General features: G+C 53.9%; 1 protein-coding gene across 1 annotated transcript; it reads right to left on the reverse strand.

Moving 5' to 3' along the window:
• Nucleotides 1–643: 643 nt before the first annotated feature.
• ZC3H12A (zinc finger CCCH-type containing 12A) lies at nucleotides 644–8,677 on the reverse strand. Its single transcript, XM_065857003.2, has 6 exons — nucleotides 8,534–8,677; nucleotides 7,928–8,437; nucleotides 4,846–4,985; nucleotides 4,268–4,502; nucleotides 3,641–3,747; nucleotides 644–3,537 (listed from the first exon to the last, which is right to left on the reverse strand). The coding sequence occupies exons 2-6, from the start codon at nucleotides 8,392–8,394 to the stop codon at nucleotides 2,516–2,518; spliced, it is 1,971 nt and encodes a 656-aa protein (XP_065713075.1). The 5' UTR covers nucleotides 8,395–8,437; nucleotides 8,534–8,677; the 3' UTR covers nucleotides 644–2,515.
• Between the last annotated feature and the right edge of the window lie 13,662 nt (nucleotides 8,678–22,339).

Genomic DNA, 22,339 nt, shown 5'->3' on the forward strand with positions numbered 1-22,339 from the left:
CACTACCTGCACTGGCACTGCAACAGAAAAGTTGTTATAACATCACAACCAAACTAAGTCACCACCAGCTCTTCCCTTCCTGGTTATGGTAACGAACCTCTGCGCCAATTCCTTTAGTTGTATCAGTCCGGCATTGACAGAAATTTAATAGAAATAACCATCCCCCTCACATCAACACATCCTGCAAAGCTACAATTGTCTGTTAAGGTATTTTACAGGAATATCAACCTTAAAATCCTGCAGCATTTTCCAACTGCAGACCGCACTGAACAGCAGGAAAGTCTTGCCCTGGTTGAAAGGTCTGATCTGATCTGCGAGCCATCACTTAACGCCCTCCCCATCGCACACATATAGAGCCACACGAACTTACTGTCACTTCAGACGACACCTCCACAGGCTCCTCTCCACAGCCAATAAATGGCCCTTCGGACTGAAAGGTTCAGATTTCTTAGTGTTTGTTTTAAACCAAGCATTATCTCCAGGAGAACCCGCTTTCCTTGGTTTTGATCAACCATACACAGCCATTGCTCTGCATTAAATTAAAGCACAAATTCGGAGAAATGTGATTTTTTACCTGCCACACTCCATCAATTAAAAAGCCAAAATGTTCAATGGTTTTCAAAAGCCACGAGAGACCAAAGAATTCAACTCAGCAGTTTTTATTTCTATAACACAAGTTCTTTCTTGGCCATGGCTTCTGCACGGCTGCCTCCATTCAGTACATAAACTATATACTGCATAATGATACAGAAAGCTCATCAAAATGTCAGCTTGTGAGTATAAAATGTTAATCTTCTGATTGCAAGAGAAGCAGCATATATCAGCATTCTACCAGAAAATAACCACCACACCAAGTAACACAATGGCCGAGTCAAGAACAGTACTAATTGAAAACAGCATCAAGCAGCACGTCGCTGGATAATAACATTAAAAACCATTTTTTCCTGTAATTTACAAATATGCAAAGTATCAGGTTACTTAAAATTAAGAAGCATTTTGCTTACTAACATGAAACATTACTAATTTGTAATGTATCATAATTAACCAGGTATACAGGTTTCTGTGTCCCTGTGGTTTTACGGCACACGGTGCCAGTCTGGGCAGGTCCCGCTTGGACGTCAGAGGGGAGAGGAGTGACAGACAAAACCCTTCCCAGAGGGTTCCCAAAGCGCCGTGTTCCGCTCTCCCCGGCGCGATTCGCCGCTCGCCGACCTTGCTTTAACCACCAGATGGACGTATTCAAAAACATAACCAAACACGCAGATACAATGTGTATCAACAAATCAACTGCTTCTGGCCTGCAAGTGCAAGAAGCACCTTTGCATTCTAAGCACAGTGAAACTCCAGGACCAGAACCAATTACTACAGCAACTGGTTTTGCATATTTAAAATCTGTTACAGTATCTACAGTAAAAAAAACACCTTACAGTAAAAGGGAAGGAAGCAGAAACAGTCTTATCAAATAAGTCTTATTCTACATTTTTGGCTGCTGCTGTGGTTTGACAAGGCTGAAGGGGACAGGAAAACATGAGTGAGGAGGAAGGTGAAGCAACAGTCTTACAGAGAAAAATATTAAGGAATGGTCAGGAACAGCACTGGCAGCAGTCCAGCCGTGACCACAGCCGTTTACTGAGTGCTCAAAACTATTGCTGTCTGAAGAGAAAAGGCACAACATCATAAATCCTGCCGCGCAGAGATAGCCCGAGACAGGTTACCAGCCAGGGTCGCTGTTCCGGAGCGGCAGCAGCGTGGCTACCGCGGGTCTGACAGCCGCATTCCTCAAACAGCGAACACACAACTCGCGTGCAGCTCTGGAGCACGTCGGGGCCCCCGTCCTGGGGAAGGAGGCAATCACAGCCCCGCTCCTCTTGCTGCGGAGCACTCGGGTACACGAGTGGTCTTGTCTTGGGAAGGGAGGGGTGTGGAAAGCATCGTTAAAGAAGTGCGCCAATAAAACCAAATCAAAGTCTGCTAAACCTGGCTTCATTCTAGACTTACAATCCAACATTTTCCACAGATTTGCATGGCAGGATTTAGTAAATAGGCTTTGTTAAGAGCTAAGAACAGCCTTGACTATGCATCTGTGTCTTCACAAACAAGCCTCATAGCACTGCAAAGGCAGAAGCCCCTTATCTTCCACAAGCTCAGTAATACACCAAACCATCTCCAAACCAAAGCTAATGGGAGGTGTAGGGTCACAGTGAGCAACTGCAGGATTTCAGGTGTGCCTGACTCAGCACAAGTCCAAAGGAAAAGCCCCCTCTGAAGCTGCAGCCTCCCCTGTCCAGCACCCAGAGCCTCCCCAGCGCTCTCTGGGAGCGATGGGACCCAAGGGCGCACAGTCACATCCAGACCAGAGCTGGTTGTGAGCACAGCACACCTGCGATCCAGCCTCCAGCTGCGGTCTGCTGCTTCCAAGGAATAAGGAAGACCCTCAGAAGGCATCTGTGGCAGCTGCAGGTGCAAACACTGTCCCTAAAGCTTGTCACACGCAGGGCTGCCCCCAGCAGCTGCCTCAGATACCGGGGTTCTGAGACTTGTAGGTGAGGATCTCCGCGGCCAGCCTCTGGGGATCCAGGAGCCGAGGGAAGCGGCTCATGACAGCATCGACCAGGTGGGGATGGAATATGCCACACAGCTTGACGTGCACGTTGGCACGCTCCTCCGCAAACTGGTCAGACACAGCCCACTGGCAGGAGTCCCCGTACGCCGGCCCCGGGGCTCGCGGCACCGCGCGGGGGTCTCGCACGCTGGGCGATCTCACCTGCGGGGGCGGCATCGGGTACGGCTCAGACCAGAACTCCCGAGAGTGGGGCAGGGGGACACTGTACTCACTGGGCAGACTGTACTGCCCAGCATTAGCGGGGTGGACAGGCACCCCATAGCCTGAGAAAGAGTGAGGTGCTCCTGAGTGTGACAGCTCAGGGCTATACTGCAAGAAGCTAGCACCAGAGGAGGATTTATGGGAACCGTGCTTGTAAGAGACCAGACCATTTTGCTCTAAGCTGGGAGAATGCGGGTAGATGGGTCTCTGTCTCCCGCAGGTGCAGACTGCCACGGGATCGGCACGCGAGTGATCACAGTGACTGGCACACCTGTAAGGCCACATGTCGGACAGCTGGTTCTCCAAAGACCCAATGCCCGAGTCGAGGTGCTCCTGAGAGATGTAAGACAGAGAGTCCATGTGGGGCTGCTGGTAGCTGTCAGAGGGCCGGTGGCTCCCGCTGTTCGGAGGGACGCTGCCCGACACGCAGCCCTTGACCTGAAGCGGAACATCGCTGGGCTTTGCTTTGTGGGCCAAGCTCTTCCTCTCTGCAGAGACCTTCTGCAAAGAGCTCTTCTCGCTCTCTGCGGGCACAGAGCACAAGAGCTCTGCCTGGGAACCTCTTTTGCCCTTTTTCTCCTCCTTTGCACTGGTGCTTCTGGTAGGAGACAACCTTGCATTGGCTCGGAGTTCATCAGCTAACGAGCGCTGAGGCTGATTGATCCTTTCAGGGTGGTAGAATTTACACTTAATTCCGTAAGTGCATTTCTTCCCTGCAAGGAAAGGCAGAGCACGGAATGAGCAGCTGGGTTTTAGTAAAAGCGTGAATTACACTTGCAGACGCCTCGGTCCCCGTGTTCAGAAGGCATTTCTTACCATACGGGCACTGCTGTTTCTTGTGTTCTGGCACCACAGGTTTCTTCCTGAGGAAGTTATCCAGGCTGGGGCCGTGTCTCCCTAAAGGATCATCTGGAGGCATAAACCTAAAGAAAATGAAACCTCACTGAGGAGCGGTTCCCTTTCTTGGGTCAGGGTTTCACTTCTTCTAGAAGTTTCCCATTTCATTGAAGGTTAAAAGCTCTGAGCCCTAAAGAACTTTCCCACTCCACTGCAGTGACCCCTCTCCCGTCACCTGGCACAGACCAGCACCCCGTGCCGCAGGCACAGGCAGGGTTTGCTGCTCTTTGCTGACCAGAGTTAGTTCTTGCTGCTGGGCCTGCTCATGATCATCCCACAAGGAAACCAATCCTGGGGCTCTCCTAAGAGCTATGGCAAAGTCCCAGCTCCAAACCCTGACCAGCCGTGAAGACTCCAATTCCTTATGCCTTTGTACCGCAGTTCTTCCCACCATGCTTCCTTCTACCACAAAAATCTCTACAGGTTTTTTCCCCTCCATTCTGTACTAACATTTTGCTCTTTTCATGCATCACTTGCCATTGTTTCATTAAAACAAGACAGCGCGCTCACATGAATCTGTTTTAAAAGAAAAGAATGGGAATGTACTTGTCGTTAACAAAGGAATACATCAGCAGGCGCTCCTCGATGAATTTCTTCCACTCAGGCCGCTCGTTCTGCAGGTCCCGATAAGTATCATTAGAAACCACAATGCCATCAGACTCGTGTGCCAGTTTCACAATGAACCGATCGTCGTAGCAGACGACGCGCTTGCCTCCAACCCGCCTGGAAGGAGTGAAGACCAGAATTTTCTTCTTTTCAAGGTCACGGAGAATGTACTGGTCTAGAACAAACACAACTGTGAACACACTGACACAGCCCAAAGGCCTCGGCGCAGATAGAGCAACACTATAAATAAACGACAAAACTCATGTAAAGTAAAATATTATTTATCAGAGTAGTATGACATTCTTAGTTCTCTGAATTATTCCAGCTGATCCAGGCAAGAACTTGCTTAGGGGAGAAGTTAATGACTAATTCTCACTGGTCAGCTCGGCTTATTGGACCTCCTACTACTCCCATCTTCCATTCATAAGTTAATTACTAACTAGCCAGAACTCTGCAAGCTCATTAAGTGACAAAACAGTAAGGCTGACAATCTACTTTTGTTTTCCATATTTCCACACCTGTTATAAGCACATCTGGCCGCGGCTGCTCCTTCCTCCAAGACGGCACAAAGACTGTGATGTCCTTGTGTCCCCTGTCCCAAAACCACTGGACAGCCAGAAGGATTCCTCGGCAGGAGAACACTTCTTTATTTCCATGGCTGCATCAAAGAGGAAAATGGAGAATTTCAATATTCAGGTTATGTAAGGACTAGTCAAGCAAATGGATCCGGCAATTCACACGACCTTTAGTGAAGAAGCGTTAGAGCAGCACAACCAGCACTCATTGCTCATCTTGTGTAAACGCAGCAGCGAGATTTCACAGAATTACTGGTGCTTTTAGCAGCTCTGCACAGCAAAGACCCAAATACTCAACGGGAGGGAGCAAGCAGCTGCTCTCCAACAGCCTTTGCTTCATCTCTGGACTCCAGAGCTCTATTTTTAGCCCTGAGTACAATGTGATCTTGAACGCCCTTTGTCCTGTTCTGCCAGCTACCAGCAGCAGCCAACCTCTGCCAGTGCAAACTGCACCCTCACCAGGTGTTTTGCTTCTCAAGGTAAGGAAAAGAAGGCATTTTATGCACTCAAGGGCATCAGCACCAAGGAAAGATGATTCTTCATTATATTATGGCCCAAAAAGTCAGTTACAAATGCGCTATTTGTACAAAACAGAAACAGCTCCCGTTAACAGGATTGGTGCTGAAAGGCTTCACAGCCCTTGGCAGGTTGAGAACAAAGCCTGACAGCAGCCACACAAGCTGTACCAATGCAAAAAGCCGCTTCTTAATTATTCATTAGGCCATATCAATAAGTGAACTTCTACAGAGGAAACTACTGCTCCTGTTTTACGAGTGTCAGCATTTACCGTGTCACCAGCTCTTCTGTTGATAACAGTCCTGGCAGACTTTCAGCGTTTCTGTCTGACAGCCGGTTTGTCACTCCAGGGATCTAACAGCCTGCATCTCGGGATGACACCTGCCTAGATGTGCTGTGCTGAAGATAACAGGTCTCAGAGTCCAGTGAGATTTTCCCCACCTGGGCACGACTCCTGGCCCAAGTCTCACTCTTCCCACCTACACCTGGAGGGCATTTCGACTCCCACCACCACTCACACGCCCATAAACTCCTCTGTAATTAGTACAGCACTCGCACCCCAGCAGAGGCGCTGCTAAAAGCACTGCTACGGTAGCACAGCCGTACCCCTAGAACGAAACTTCACTTCTCCTCCTGTCCTCACCCTTCTCTGAAGCTCTTATGAAAGTAAGATTTGGACCTAAAATAATTATTCTATAAGAACTATACAACTAACACCAAAGCTAACACCTATAGAGACCCAAACTACGGAAAGGCTGACATTAGCAACAGGAAGAAAGATGCTCTAAAAATCTCCCCCAGTGTCAGACTGGTTTGCTATAGATAGCCAGACACACGTTACTGCGGTCGTGTGGAGATAAATGAGAGAAGCAGAGATTTTCTTAAGTCCCTGCTACCAATCTCAAGTCTACAGAAAATAACTAATTGGACTGATCTGATTTGGCAGCAGCCAAGGAAAAATTCCCTTAGAAGGAAGTAAAAGCTAATTTCCACTATGATTTGCATATGTTTGTCAAGAGCTGTTCAGGGAGGCCGCGGTACACACTGCAAATGAATCAGCAGGGAACATCACACCATCAATACAGGAAGTTTCAGAATGGAATTCCCCTTCTAGCAAATTGCTTAAAAAAGCCAGACTGCTTCTCTCACATCAAACTCTGTCCTCTCGGCCGCGTTATTACCGCCTGGCCTGCCCTGAGTCACATTTGCTGTGATCCCCCCTGTTCTTTTGGGGATAAATCTCCTGGCTAAGAGGCTCCTCATTCAAAATACACAACCAGTTCTGTTGTTTAAGCCTGAGCACTTATCTAAGGTAAACTTCGCTGCCAGAGTCACACTTATCAGCCCAGGTCTCACAATGGGCCATTTTCCTCAAGTGACCGAGCAGCCGTGGAGCGGAGCAGGACCAGGACCGCGCTCTCCGCAGACACCCAGGTCACAGCCTTCACCCTCCAGACCAGCTCGATGGCCACGGGAGTTCCAAATCTATGCTGGGACACGCACAGCAGACCGTACCTCGTCTTTTCTCAGTCCCGTCTCGGAGCTGTCAACCGCAGCTTAGGGAAAACCACACCTGCAAGCGCAGCTCCGCTCAGCACTTTCACCTCGGACAAAGCCTACGGTAACGCGGCAGCGCTGTGAGCACCCTCTGGGCTGTTGTTTTTTCTTTATAAAAAGGTCTGTGTACACAAACGCACATTAGAAGACCTATCAAGCTAAAACACAGTGAAGGAGGCTCACTTCTGAACAAAAGCCCAATTCAGAAACTTGGTTGCACTAAATTACTGGAGCCCAGAAGCCCCATGTAGAGGTGCAGCAGAGGGGCTGGGGGGCAGGCAACCCTTGCTGTCATGGGGAGCAAAAACAGAGGTGAGAGCACGGACATGAGGCCAATGAACACCCAGCCCAGGACTCCTGTGTGCTGAGGGTGCAGGGCCTGACGGGACCTGTGCTGTCAGCACCAGGACACCTGAAATGCTGGGGGCAAGTCACTGCCCTGCCTTGGTGACACCAGAGTGCCCCTTCGGCACCCCATCCGTCTCCTACACTGAACAGAAATTCAACCAAAATACAAGAGCCACAATTTGGAGACTGGTCTCTAACATTGGAGACAGCTTCATATTACAAAGCCTTCCCTAATTAAACCTGTAATTATTTATTGAGCAACTTCCTGCTACAGAAACTTACATAAAGCCATTAGGTAAGAGGAGAGCGTATCTTCAGTTACCCTGCTCGTAAGCTAGAAAGTGGAAGGAAATGTCTTCATTTCCCTTGTCAGAGCCCTGTGACCACTGGTCACGGGCTGGTACAGCCAGGCGTGGCCACCAAGGCAGAGCGATGCTCACCTCCGACAGCCCTGGAAAAGATGACCAGGCACCGCAGGGCACCTGGCAGCAGCCGCTCAGGGCGAGAAACCCCCGCAGATTTTCAGGCACCGAGCGCTCAGCACACGTCAGAGCTCCAGGTCACGCAAAGCCACCCCCGAGCACCCACCGCCCCCCGAACGCACCTCATGGCCACGTTGCTGCCGTCGATAACGATGGGCCGCAGGTTCTCGCTCTCCGCCTCCTCCGGGGCCGGCGCGGGGGCCGGGGACTTGTTGGCCGCTCCACCCCGCGGCACCAGTGGGGCCTCCGGGGCCTCGGGCGAGGCCTCGGTGCCGTCCCGCTCGGCCGGGCCGTGCTTCACCAGCTCCCCCAGCACCGTGTTGGTGTCGGCGTTCAGGCCCAGCTTCTGCAGCACGACGTGGATCTCCTCCGAGGAGTAGCCCAGCTTGCGGAAGAAATCCACCTTGAGTTGCATCTCGGCGCTGTCGCAGGGCTCCCGCCCGGGGCTCCCCGCCTCCCGGGCCGGCTCCGCGCCGGGGCCGCGGCTCTCGCTCGGCTCTCTGCCGCTCATCCTCTCTCCGAGCCGGGACGCCGGCGGGCGGGCGGCCGGGAGCGCCTCAGGCCAGCCCGGGACGGCGGAGACGCTCATGGCTCCCCGCGGGGGACTCCCGGGCTCCGCTCACGCCCCGGACCTGCGGGCCAAGACGGGCGTTAGCGGCGGCCCGGCCCCCCGCGCGGCCCCGCCACGGCCGGGCCCAGACCCCCGCCCCGAGCCCGCCCTCGCTTACCGGGCCGCCGCCGCCGGGCCGCCGCCGCGTCTCCATGGGGCCGGAGCGGGACGGGCCGCCGCCGCTTTATACCGGGCAGCGCCGCGCCAAGGCGGAAGGGCAGAGCGGGAGGGGGCAGAGCGGCCGCCGCTTCCCGGTCCGCCCCGCGCCCCGCCCGACCGCGGCTCCGGGGCGGGACCGGATCACCGCCCCACGGCCCCGCCCCGCCGGGCGGCCTCGCTCGGGCCCTGCGGCCCGGGCTGCCCCGCCGAGCGGCCGGAGCGGAGATGGGACGGGGTCTGTGCACCCCCCGGCCCCCGCGGTTCCCCCCGGTGTCTCCGTGCGGAGCAGCCCCGGCAGGTGCCGAGCCGGGGCCGTGCCGCAGACACCCGGGGTTTATGCAAATCGTGTTGCAATGCGGGCGGATTTGCCCCGACACGCGTTGGGGAAACGCTCCGTCCTGCTTCCCGGTCCCGGGACAGCCCCGCTCCCCGCGGCCCCCCGGCCGGGGCTGCGAGCGCAGCCGATGTGGGAGGCGAATCCCATCAAAGGGGTCGATGCACAGAGAAGCTGGTTCTTCAGAGGGTTTTCCAGCTTCTCGTTGGCTGCTGTTACTCAGGTTAAAAACATTAATACACTTAAACTCCAGTCCTGGTCCGTTTTACTTCCCCCCTTCCCCATCAGAGGTGGATGTCGAATGGTAATTGAGTCCCAGAGCTCCAAGACGTGCTCAGTGCTTCCCAGAAGAGTCCGCCTGCCGAGCTGTGTGGGCGCCAGGCGGTACCAACCTGCTGCCCCTCGCCACGTTAAAGACCAGGCTTTGGCCTAAGGGCTCTCAGAACGTCACGCCAGCCCCAGCACACTCAGCACCCAGCTGGAAAGCAGAGGAGACCCACGAGCTGCAACTGGAAAGGGAGGGAACGGGACAGAGCGCAGGGGATGGTGTATCAGGTGCCGTCACTGTGGAGCTGCTGAGAATGCCGCACTGCTGCTTAAGCCAAGCCTAAGCTGTAGGCAACTTTAGGCAGAAGGAATGTGTGAAGGCACAGCCGCAAGCTTTGGGCACATCAGCAAAGGCGCTCTATGGACTTTTGTGTTCTGCAGGAGCTGCACTTGCAGCAGCCGGTGCTGGGACGCAGCGGCCGGTGACACTGAATGATGGTCAGACACGGCAGAGTGCGGTCGGGGTGCTGGCAGCTCCAGTGGTGGCTGCTCCAGTGCCGCGGTGGCCAGCCCGAGGGCACACGGGCCGCACGGCGGGCACGCACCGCGCTGGAGCACGGTGACACACGGCTCTCACACCACCCTGAGCCCCAAGGGATGTGGTTGGATGTGATTCAGCCGGCGGAGTTATCAGCCCAGGCTTGTGGAGGAGATAAGAGCCCGCAGGAAGCATCCATCAATCGCCAGGACCTGTCCCCTGACTGTTGGCGAAAGCCATCCATACACACTGTACGTAACTGCAGGAATTGAACTCGCATTTCACAATGTGCAAAAATCTTACGTCTCTGCCCTCTGATTAATCATTCTTAAACAATTTAATGAAGGTAGTTGCAAATTTGCTTCCCCGAGGCCATGTACCAGAGCCCAGCTTAAGAGCAAGGGAACTCTCCCAGTTACAGGAATACATTTGCATTCATCTTCCTTGTGGTTACCCCGAAACAATCATTTTTTCTTGTCTCTGGCCGTGTCTGAAACCGCACTGTGTACTCAACAGTAACACACACACAGAGGCGAGATTCAGATCAGAGATAATATCCTTAGTCAGTACTTAAGTAGGTGCTTTCCCAACTCTTCTTTCCCTTGGAATCTACTCCAGTCAGCATGAATTTAGCATTGTTTGTGTGCTTTTGCTTCCAGGCTAAAGTCTATTGCACCAAGAAGTATGGCCACAGATGTGCTTTTTATAGGAAAAACCCCCAAGTGAAACCACAAATCTGGATCTTCTGATTGATGCAAAGCAGTGACAGCAACTGCACGCTGCCTGGTTTGATTTGGTGACGAGCCAGGCTGGAGAGGGTCTGTTGGCTTCTCCACCCTCGAGTCAAAAGGGGTCATATGGTGGCCGCACCCCAAACTCCCCGTGGTTACTTTTGATTTCTTCTTTTCATTTTCAAATTGCTTTGAAGAGAAAGTGCTTCAATCGTTCGGCACTGCTGTGGAGGATGTGAAGGTTTCCAGAGTGAAGCCGCTGCCAGGATGAGGGGTGGCCCTTCACTGTCACCTACGAGGCCGGGGACTTTGTTTCTGCCCAAGCACACGGAGGGTCCCCCATGCAGGGACAGGGGGTGGAAGCCAGAGCTGCCCCACAGTCCCCCCCCCGTGCTCCGTGTCCTTCCAGCTCTGCTGACTCAGCACACGATGCCCTCCCATCTGCTTCCTTGCTCATCAACAATTCTTGTAAAATCCTGACATCACCTTTTTTCTAGGGAATTTTTATAGGGATTGCGCCTCCCATGTCCCGGGTTTTAAAGGAAGAGCTTGTCCTCTGGCATTCACACAGCCAGCAGAGGTGGGATCGAGGATCTCATTATTAATACCTGCCGTCGTCCCGGTGCCGCGGCCTCGGGAGGAGATGCCAGCGCTCGGCAACCACCGCTCACCAGCTCTATCGGGAGCCGCGTCAGCAAAGGGCCCGTGGGCCTGGCTCGCCGATCTACGGCAGCTTGCGGCAGTTAACTCCCGTTTAAAAACGGGCTAATTAAACTTCATTTATAAATGCCTATATGGGAACACTTATGCTAATTAAGAACAACTTAAATGGCCTTATTTAGTAGCATTTGGGAATAAATTAAACTGAATTAAGGCCACTTTAATCCTGAATGAGAGTTTTATGCAGAATTTTAATGCTCTTTGATCCACTTTTGGTTTAGTTACTCGAGTTGAGCTTTCTTCGGGCTGCTGTGTGGACGAGCCCTGAGCACTGAGCGCAGGTCCAGCTGTCCCTGCTCCGAGGGGACGGGGCTGGTTGTCGGGGGTCTGTGCGTTGCCCACATCCCAAACCCCCCGCTCATCCACAGAGTGACCCCATGGCTCATCTCACCGCATCACCAACGTGCTCCTGGGGAAGCGAACAATACCAGGAAGATGAACTGAACCCTCCCATCACCTGCGAGGCGGGGATTCAAGAGGCTGGCAGAGCTGCATCTGAGTTTTCTTTTACAGTGAGCAGTATAATTTATTACACAGCACTCAGGAATTAAAGGTAGAAGCAAGGGATGATGTATGCCCTTTCTTTGGAAGAGGGTGACCGTGCCTCATGAGGAAAGACGAGCAATAACGCTGGAAGGAAAGCTTAGCAATGTCCCTTTATAGCAGTTTGCTTTTATAGCCGCAACCACTCACATTTATGGAGATGCTGATTGAGAGACCATCTGCTTCTCGTGCTCACCTCAATAAAGATACCCCTGATGGCAGCACCGTAACAGGGCGCAGAGCGAGAGCCCCTCAGTGGGTTTGGGAGCAGAGGAACCAGAGGGACGTAGTGAGGGAGAACTAGAGGAGAAGTTAACCAAGGATGTGCAGAACGGACTCGCTTGTCGAGCCCATGTGCCCACAGCACTTATCACATCACCAGCTGCCTTCCCAATGCCGCCTTCATCCAGGAGTACGGGATTCCTTCGCAGCTGCAGACAGACGGACTGATTTTCCTCTCAAATATTCTGTCTTGAACTTATTTCCTTGCTTCTAAGGAGATCCTACTAAGCACTATGCAGAGTAACTTACTCCCTGCGTAGCCCGAGGGCTCCTTGCGGAGCAGACGTGTTCTGGAGGCAACTGCTTGCCCTGGAGGAGAGCGCTCGCTCCCCAGGGACCGCGCCAGAGTCATTTATTCGGCTGTCACCGCGACTGCCCGTGTGCCAGCTATACACGGTACTGCTCTACCACTCAGTGTAAGCAGCCTTGAGCCCTACCTTTGGTCCTAGTGAATGGTGTCATTAAGCTAGAGGAGGACGGGCTTATTTCCTCAGTGACAGATGGATCAGGCACACCCTGGCTGTTTCTTCCTCTTGCACTTCCATCAAGGAAAAGAGGCACCCCTTTCAAGGTCTTTTTGCCTATAAATCTGTTGTTGTCAAGGGCTGATGGGACAGAGATGGCGGGAGCCGCACCGTCACCCCGCTGTCCCTCCGAGCGCTGCGTGGCCTGGGATGAGGGGGCTATGAGTGAACCCACCCGGGGCTGTGCCGCTCGGGGTGTCTCCCATGAGAGGTCACCCTGCACCCAGCGAGGCCCTGACGAACCGCGCTGTGTCAGGCTGGCTTCCCGGAAACTGTCACCAGCTGTCCCGGCAGCGAGGACAGGGCTCGGGGAACGGTCCCCGCGTTCCCGCCCACCGCAGGTCCCACAGCCCCTGCTGGGATGCAGCAGCGACTCGATGCCTGCAGGATTCCTCCCGCTGCCACCAGCCTGTCCCAGCAGCTGTTCAACAGAAACACACAAGAGCATTTACACTTGGGCAGCACCTTCTCCTTTCCAAAGCAGCGTTCCCGGCTTACCAGCTAAGCTCGGCTTTCCTGCAGCAGAGTCAAAAGCGGAGAGAGGCAACGTGTTTCACTAATAAATAATGATGGGGAAAACCAAGCAGTTACGCAAGTGTCTGACAGCAGCTATTTACCGTTTTCCCAGTCACAGCCCCTCTGCCGGAAAATGTCAGCTGCCCCTTTTCCAGATGCAGCCCTGCCCGCTCAGCCAAGTTTTGTTTAGATGCAGCATCCATAGCTGCAGATTTGCTGTACTCTGGCACGCCGGGGAGGGTTTACTACTTCAGAGCTAAAAGAATACAGTAAGTTGAACAAACACTTCATGGTATTAATATAAGATGTTTAAATAGACAGTCACGGACTATTTTATCCCACCCAGGGCAATGTGAAGAACGGAGGATTTATACCTATTGCTGAGCAAATACCTCTTGAGAAGCCACATCCATTGGGGAAAGAGATTTTGTTCTCAGGAGCGGAAGGCAGAGCGCGCCCCAGACAAGCAAGTGAGGGAGAGCCCCGTGCCCGCTCGTGGCAGCGCATCCATCACGTGCCACGGCTGTGCGGTGACGCCGGGCTCCGTGTCGGCAAGGCTGGCTGCGCAGCGAGGCGCTGGGACCGTGCGGTGTCACAGCTCGTAGCTATTAGTCATCCGTAGGCATGTCTGCGGGGTGAATGGAGACATGCAGCAAAAATCACAAGTGCCAAATGCTTCCTGAGCAAAGGGACACGTGTCCCCGCGCTGTCTGCTCTGCGGTTTGCTGCTGTGTTTCCAGCCCTGAGAGCAGGAACGTCTCCCTGGTCACAGGGATGTGCTCGCACCAGCAGCTTGGGGCGCCCTGCCCAAGACACCGGTGCCAGCAGCCGCTCTCCAACAGGCTGGTCCCGACCCATGGCACACGCTGGTGATGCCACCATGCAGTGGGAGTGTCACAGGGAGGCGGACTGTCCAGCCGGGAACACCTCCCAGATGTGCCCAGGCTGGAGTGTCTGCTCTGGGCACCCAGGGGCTCAGGGACGGACACCTCCAGTCCTTCCCTTACGAGCCCCGCTGAAGTCTCCAAACCCAATGGGTTAACTCCCGACAGCAGCTCTGGGACTGCTTGTGCTATGGGGGCTCATGGGGAGCCCCTTGGGACATTGGCTGGATCTCCCCAGTGCTCCCAGTAAAGCCGCATGGGACGGGGTTCCCACTCCGCAGGGCAGGGAGCTGAGCGCACATTCCTTGTCAGGAAACTCATTTCCTCCTTTCCCGGCCAGGCCGGCGGGGTCAGCGCGGACCCTGGGCTCATGTGGCTGTGCCGCTGCCCACCGGCTGCGCAACGCGGGACAGCGCCGGCCGCCCCACGCCCTCCCGCGGGACGGATGTGTGTCACCGAGGGACACAAACAGCCAGCACGGCTCTCCCCGCGCGGCTCCCATGATGTCAGCGGCAGCAGCCGCTTCGGTTGCCAATCTGATGTGAGTCAGCCTGTGTCAGCGCGGCAGCCGGCTGAGCCGCTGGGCAGGGGACGAGACGTGGTTTCCTACCTGCTCAGGCTTAAACAGAGAAGGTGTTAACTGGCCCACGGCTCAGCGGCAAAGCTCCTTCCCAGTGTTTGACAGCCGGGACAAGGGCTGAGCTGCCTGGGGTCAGAGGGAAGCACAGCGGTTGTGCAACGCACACAATGCAGAAGTGCGAGCAGGACTGGCCTCTCCCTGGTCCTGGCTCCGTGGGAAAGGACGGCGCTTTCGCTATGCGTGGCTGGGGATTTCCCCAGCGCCAGGAGTGCCTCCCTGGCACGGCGCCGCAGCAGCCTGTGCTGTGCCAGGCTCTGGGGAGCTGCGGGTTTCTGCAGCATGCAGGGCGCAGGGACCCCCTTGGCGCAGGGACCCCCGTGGCGCAGGGACCCCCGTGGCGCAGCACCGCGCTCGGGACGCTGCGGCCGGCACCTCGGCCCTGCCACCCTGCGCTGCCAAACCGCGTCCTGCTGGGCTCAGCCCCGACGTGCCGCACCGGGAGAGCGCCGCCAGGCTCCAGCCTGTCTTTCCACTTTTACACAACAGCGTACAAAAGAAGTGATGCATTAATTGCAAAACAGCATCTGGAGCACGAGGCTCAAGAAACACAATATTCAGGAACAGCATGTGGGATCTGAGGTCTGTTTGTCAGACTGTTTCAAGCCTTTGACAACATCCTCCCAGCCCACATGCCTGATTCACATCTGACATCAAGTAAAGAAATGATTGCACTCCTAGTTTTGCTCTTTGGGACAAACTACCCTTTTTCTAATAACTAGATTTGTTTTCTCAGCCTTCCACCTAGAGGACTGAACAAGGTTTTACAATTTAGTGCAGACTTTCTGGCTGGTTGTGCCTGTCTTTGTGGAATGAGCGTTAGGGGTGAAAAGGACGACACGACACAGAGAGGAGGCTACCGAGAGGCTGAGGTCTGGTTAATGCCATCTTCCCATCACGCCGATAAACATGTGTTGCATTTCTGGGCTTGTCTGTCCAATCTTACGTGCAGAAAGGGAAGTATTTACTTTGGTTTACAATCTCGAATTGTCTGTACAGTAAATACCAGTAACTTTGGATTGCTTAGAGCAGTAGGTAAACCTGGTGCGCCGCTCCCAAGTCCCTGTTTGCCAGCCTGGTGCCCGCACACCCTTCTCTTCCTTCCCGCTCTGTGTTTCTGGCAAGGAAAGCTGGCTGCTCACCAGCGAGAACGGCATTTGATAGAAACCGTGTTCTCGTGGAAACAGAATCCTGGCTCTCGGTGCCCGCTGAGGTTGCTTTAGCAGGGATTCTGCCCATTAACGAGCTGCTGAAATGAAGGGAGAAACCTGTGCACGCAACAGTTGCTTATGAAACATTCCCAGCGGGACAGGGCTGATGTTCCGTGCAGGCTCAGCTCTGGTCCTGCTGCAGCGGAACCAGTGAAACCAGCCCGAAATCACCCAAAACCACCTTCCAATATCCTGTAAGGCAGCGGTGCCAGGCAGGAGCCATCGCCCCACATGGGGCTGAACCCCCAACCCAACATCAGCGGGACGACACAGCCCCATGCAAAGACTTCTGAGCTATGATTAGCACAAAGTGGCCAATACTAATTAATTTAACACAGCTATTGAAAAAAAATCCATTCTAATAACTTGTTGCGGCTTAAGGCACGCAGACAATTCTCTATCTTTCAGTAATTCTTTGCAATAATAATTAAATGACCTTTAAAACGGCAGTGGGTGGAAAAACTCAGTAAAGCCGAATAGCAATTCAGCAACTGCTACAGAAAATTGAAAATCCAGAAGAAAGAAACTCACTTTGATGTTAAGTGACGAGCAGGGGGGAAAGAGTGAAACAATGAAGAGTGAAGCTGGAAGTTTGTTTCTCCTTTGCGCTGGTTCGCAGGTCCTGTTGGGTGGAATAACTGTGGGAGCACTAAAACCCAACGTGTCCCCGGGGTGGTGACACGGCCAGGAGCCACCCACCGGTATCGCCGCTCGGCAGCCTCGCCGCGCATTTGATCCCCTACAATACGCGGGATTTATCTCCCTCGCTTTCATGTGCCTTTAAGGAAACACCACTTTTTATCTCATTTCTACTGCTTTTTATCATCACAAAGAGTTTTTAATGAAACGAGAAAGCGTCTGTTTCTGCAGGCCCGAGCGGCGTGCGTGATTTCAATATAAAACAAACAAGGCGGCTTTCAAAATTAGAATTTTATGTGTGGCGTTTTCTCGTTGAACAGAACGCACAAAGACGGGCAAAACTAATTAACATGAGCACTTGGCAAAATTAAACAACGGGGCTCTGCAAAAGGAATGATGTGTTCAAAGGGGTGGGGAAAGGGACCGAGAGGAAGCCACGCTGCTCTCCAAAATTCACCAGCTCTTAAGAAAATGAATGCAAACAAAACTGCATCCTACCTCGCGTTCCTCAGGTGGGCTCAGGGCCCCACGGACCAGGTGGAAACACCAGGGAAGGGCAAAGAGAATGGGAACGGCAGAAACAGGAGGGAGCTGGGGCAGCACAGGTCAGGGCTCGGTGCCGGCTCCCAAATGTATCTGCCCCAGGCCGGCAGCTCCTCCAGAGCCCCCCAGGAAGGTGCTGCCTCCTTCCCCAGGTGTCCCTGTGCTTTCCAATCCCTTCCCACCACAAAAAACCATCAGGTCCAGCAGAAGATGGAGACAAAGACGCAAAGGATGCCAGGGCAGAGCAGCAGAGCAGGGATGCTGCCCGCGCATCGCTCCCGCATGGGGCCGTGATTAACCTGTGGTTACCGACGCCGTGGGGGCTCCCGATGAACCGTCTTAAAAGAGAGGAAGAGGTGGAATTAAGGCTAATCACTCGTTATCAACCTGGGGGCTGTGCCTGCGGAGTTCACCATTTACAGTCCCTGGGAGCAAGTCAGAGTTGGGCTCTGATTGCTGCAATCACTGCAAAACGGGGATGGGGCTTATTCGCCTGTTTTGCACATAATTTGTGGGGGGAAGTGCTGAATCTTTAAGGTGGCAAGGGGTCTGGATGTATCTAACGAGCAATTTAGGCCCGCTGGGCCAGAGTAAAGGCTGAATCCTGCCTTGCAGCATCAAGCCTGACCATGGCGGCAGCCGCAGAGCGGCACCGCGCTCCCCGGCGTGCCGGGGCATGGAGGGGGAACCTCCTGCGCCTGGGAAATTACACTTTGCACTGAAAGGAAGAAGAAAGCAAGCCTGTGGGAAGACAGGAACAAGCTGCCAGACCAGGTAATCCATCTGAGGAGCGTCTGTGTCAAGATGATTCATGTCTTCCAATTTACTCCCAGCTCAAATCTACAGCACATCAGCCCAGACTGCTCCCCGCCCCGCGCAGCGGGACACAGGGACCATCCCGCCCATCGCTGCGCTGCCCTCGCAGCTCCTAACGCTTGTCCTACAGAGTTAGAGCCAAACTGTTGGTTGGCTGATAGGTGAAGGAAGGAGAGGAGGCGCCCAGGGAAGGGAAACGGGTGCAAAAGGAGATGATGAGAATGGATTCTTCAATACGCTGCTCCGTTGCTTTTCTGCAGCAATTCCTTTCACAGCAGAACAGCGCGGGAAGAACGCTATCAGCACCAGCTCCCACCTGGAATAAGAAAGCTGTCCAAAGTCTTAATTACCTTTCCAAACTACTTACAATTCTCCTGCCTCCTCACCGCGGCGCTGCTGCCGGTGCCGTGTCCACGCCACCGGTGCCAGCGCCGCAGCCGGGCTCAGCCCACCGGCTCCACCGAGGATGAGGATGATGATGATGAAAAGGTTTGGCTGGCGGTCCTGGGAACAGTGGCGAAGTGCAGCAAGGCTGCTAATAAGCCAGACACACTCTAAGCACTAATTCACTTTATGATGAGAGCGCTGTTGCTGCTCAGATTAAGCATTTATCTACTTGTTTAATAGAAATCGATGAATGAATAACAGCTCGGCGGAAGTGACATTTGTGGAACTCCGCAGTCATTTGTGACTCAGGTTTTAATGTCTCCTAATGAGCAGGATTAGCTCTGCGCAGCTCAGGCCGCTGAACCTGAGCAGCCTCCTCTCTAGAGCTGAAGAGTTATCCCTTGTTTCTGTTATTTTGAGCCAGACTAAGCTCTTGGAGAACGGGATTGCCTGGCAGGACAGTATGGAGCCCAGCGGCGCAGGTCAGGCCGGCCTGGGGGTGGGAAAACGCAAGAGAGAGTCCGGGAACGTCAAAGCCAGGGACGGGCAGGACCCCAGGGTGCATCCCACCCCTCGCCCTGGCTCTGGCAACACCTCAGGGCTCCCAAAATGATCCACGGTGGAGTTGCGGCCGCTCTCGGGCAGACGTGGTTCCTGCAGCTGCGCCTCCAAAGTGTCCTAGAGAGGGTCCCCAGAAGAAACCACTTCCAGAAGGGCTGGCCTTTATGTGCTCCAGCCATGTTTAGTTTGCTGAATATTTCATGCTGTTGTGTTTAGCAGCTCTGCAAACTCCTCAAAAGTGAGAAGGCAAACTTTTAAATCTATTGTCTAGGGCCATTTTGCATCTGTTACCCCGTGGCTGCGGTCCCAGCGCTGGAGGCACCATATGGCTCGCATTGTTATTAGAAAAGCAGCACGCACGCAAAGAGCAGCAGGACTGAAAAAAATGGCCTGGAATTAAAATTCACCTTGTTGCTAACTGCAGACTAAATGACTAAGCCAGAGGGACTGGGTATCTCGCTGCAGTGGTTGGAGCGGTGTTTATTTCTCTTCTGAAGGAGCCCTGAAGTATTTCTACATTGTGTCTGATTTAAAAACACAGGAGCCACTTCCAGCTCCAAGAGCAGCACAAGACTTCCTCCTATTGCTAATGAGAGCTACGCAAATAGAAGAGTGGGAAAACAGGCCCTAAATAGCCCTTACATTTTTCATGATATGGGAAATAAGAGTCCCCAAAGGGAGCTGCTCCTGTTAAGTACCAGCACAGTGGAAATAATCCGTTCATGTAGCAAACCTGCAATTAGCTTGTTACCTGGGTGAGCCCCCGTCCTCCTCCTGCAGAATGTGCCCCAGCCCTGGGTAACAAGGCTGCAAACGGGGCTGCTCGGACCTTTGGGAGGGGAGCGGGATGGATGTGGAAACACCTTGGTGCTGGAAGGTGGGCAGATCCCCGGCGTCTCCCGCTCCCACGCAGCTCTCGGCCGCTTGCAAGGGAATTTAATGCGGAACTTGCTCCGCAAGCTGTGGTGGTGTTGAAGGGTTTCCCGCTGTGAAGCTGCAGCTAAGGGCGGATGAGACCCGGGGGGTTTGGGGATGGAGCGCAGGAGCGCACAGAATCCTGTAGGGTGCTGCCATGCTCCGCACCGGCCCATGCGATCCAGTGGATCCCGTCCCGCTCGGCCCCGCGCTGCCCCGACTGCTCCTCGGGGACATTTGCTCTGTTGTAGGAGCTTCCGCAACGCGGCTGCCAACACCAAACACAGAAACAGGAGCTGGGTTCTTCGGGAGCCGTGCTGGCAACACCATTGGCTCTTTCTGAAGAAGAAAATGCTGCCACCTCCCTTGTGCCCCTCGATGGCACCCGGGTCCCAGCGGCTCCCTCAGGGACCTCTGTGTCCTGCCCCGGCCGGGCTCTGTCTGGACAGGGCTCAGACGCAGCTCTGATTTTCTCCCCTCTGTTTTATCCCTCTGCGTGGAGGTTTTTTTTCCAAGACCTGTGGCCGCCTTTGATCTCGGAATACTGCTGTAAATATTGCATGATCCTGCCTCAGCCTCCAGGAAACCCAGATGTTCAATTGATTAGATCTTAACATCGAGTTCAACAACTCTGAAAAGCACATGAAATAATAAACTTGTTCCAGTGTGAAGCTTCTCTGTTTGGGATCAAACTCAAGGTTAATTCATTATTCTTGACAGCTATCGCAGGAGACAGAGCAGTTAAGTTGACTAATTGTGGGGTGGATTCTGCACGAGCTGAAGTCAACAGGTCACGTACAATTAATATTCAAATCAATCTCACATAGCGAGCAATAATACACTTTGTATATCTGCAGACGAGCAGCACGAAGGGTGGAAACAGCTCACGGGAGGAACCGGGGGGACTCGAGCACCGGGGCAGGGAGGCTGAGATGGCATTAACTGGACACACACGTCCCTTCCCACCAACACCGTTCTGCTGAACCCCCTCACAGCTGGAGCTCACCTGGAGTGTCCTAAGGCAGAAGCCTGGCTTACATTTCAGAAGCAGCTTCATTTTTATCTCTAGAAGCCACAATTAATCATTTTTGGTGTCAGAACGATGCTCTTCCTCCCGCAGCACCCAACGCAGAGTAAGCCTGAGCCCAAGTTTTCCTAGAGTTCCTTGTGCTGTTGTTTAGATAGGTTTAAATGAGCTGTGATTAAGCTAATTTCAAGCTAATTAACTCAGAAAGATATCCTCCACTTTTTAAAATTCTAAGTGGTTGTTCATTAAGAGCGAGCGAGCGAACGGGGAAGGGCTGCGTCACCGCAGCACGAGGCGCTCAATGCAGAATGAGCAGCAGAGTCATTACCGAAATATGAATATTCCTTATCTAATTAAATGGCATAATTAATGGACTGCTGCTGTACCGCTGCTGCGGGGACGCGTGTTTACATGCAGGCAGGCAGGGGAGCGGGGGATCCAGCCCCTGGTTGCCCTCCCGGCCGCTGGGTCGGCTCAGCCGCCCTCCCGCTCCAGTCTGCTCCAAAAACGAGGTGGAAAAGGCGCCACGGTCGTGCTCCCGGCTGCATCCCGAACGGAAGGAAACAGGAGTGGGAGAGGAAGCTGCGGGCACAAGCGGTGCAGGACCCGGCCCTGCTCCCGCACACAGAGCCGGGTGCTGGCGGGGGATTCGCGAGCAGCAGGAGATGCTCGAGTAGGTGACCCCTGCGGTACCAGAACACAAAGACACAACACAGAGCATCGCTGGGTGCAGCAAAGATCTAAACAGACTATCATCGCAACTCGTGAGTTCTCCTTTCCCGCCCGGGTCATTCTGCACTTGAATGGGAACCAGAGAGTTCTTTATTCTCACGTCCTTCTTCTCTCCACAGCTCTTGTTCCTTCAAGTGCAAAACCTGAAAATCCCCGAGAAGGTCATGAAATGCAGTTACAATGGAGCGAGAGGCATTAGGTTGAAGGATTGATCCTGGCAGCAAAGCCATTTCCCTCTGTTGTGCACATATAAATAAATCTGGATTGTGTGTTGAGTGATGAGCTGCCTTGGCTCGGGGTGCAGGGAGGGGCAGAGCGTGTCCCCAGGCTGCTGGAGGCGGCTGCGTCCCCAGCGTGTCCCTCTCTGGCCCCTGGGGCAGGGCTGGGATGGTGGTGACGCTGACGGGCTCGTTGGTGCTGGCGACAGCCGGGGTCACCCTCCAGCTCCTGTCGCAACCCATGGTGCTGGCTGGGCATGAAGAGTGGTCACTGTGTCACCCCCGCAAAGCCTCAGGCCCCCACATCGTGGGCTTGGGGAGGCACCCACAGGGGCTGCTGCAGCTTAAGAAAGGGCTTTTGAGAAGAGAGCTGATAGTTCCCATCTGACTCACGCACAAACGAGTGTAGGTCATCAGAGACTGCCTCCCCAGAGCTGTCCTAAGCGCTGACGGGATGCTCTGTCATTTGGGAGCTTCACGAGGGGAACTTCTCCAGGATTAAGCGCTGTGGAGCCAAAGCAAACAAGCGACATGGAAACACCCAGGGCTTCGATCTGCCCCTTGCCCGGCTCCCCCGGCACGTCCCTTGCAGCCCTCCCGCAGGGAACGTGGCGGCCCAGCGCTGGGCTCCCACTGCTCTGATTCCTTCCAGAGCCCGCAGTGATATTATTGACATTCCACAGTCATCAGTTTCAGGAGTTATTTCTCAAGTTTCCACAGCTCTTGGAGTCAGAAGAAGT

Source organism: Patagioenas fasciata, chromosome 25, assembly GCF_037038585.1.
Source record: "Patagioenas fasciata isolate bPatFas1 chromosome 25, bPatFas1.hap1, whole genome shotgun sequence".
Taxonomy (NCBI): domain Eukaryota; kingdom Metazoa; phylum Chordata; class Aves; order Columbiformes; family Columbidae; genus Patagioenas; species Patagioenas fasciata.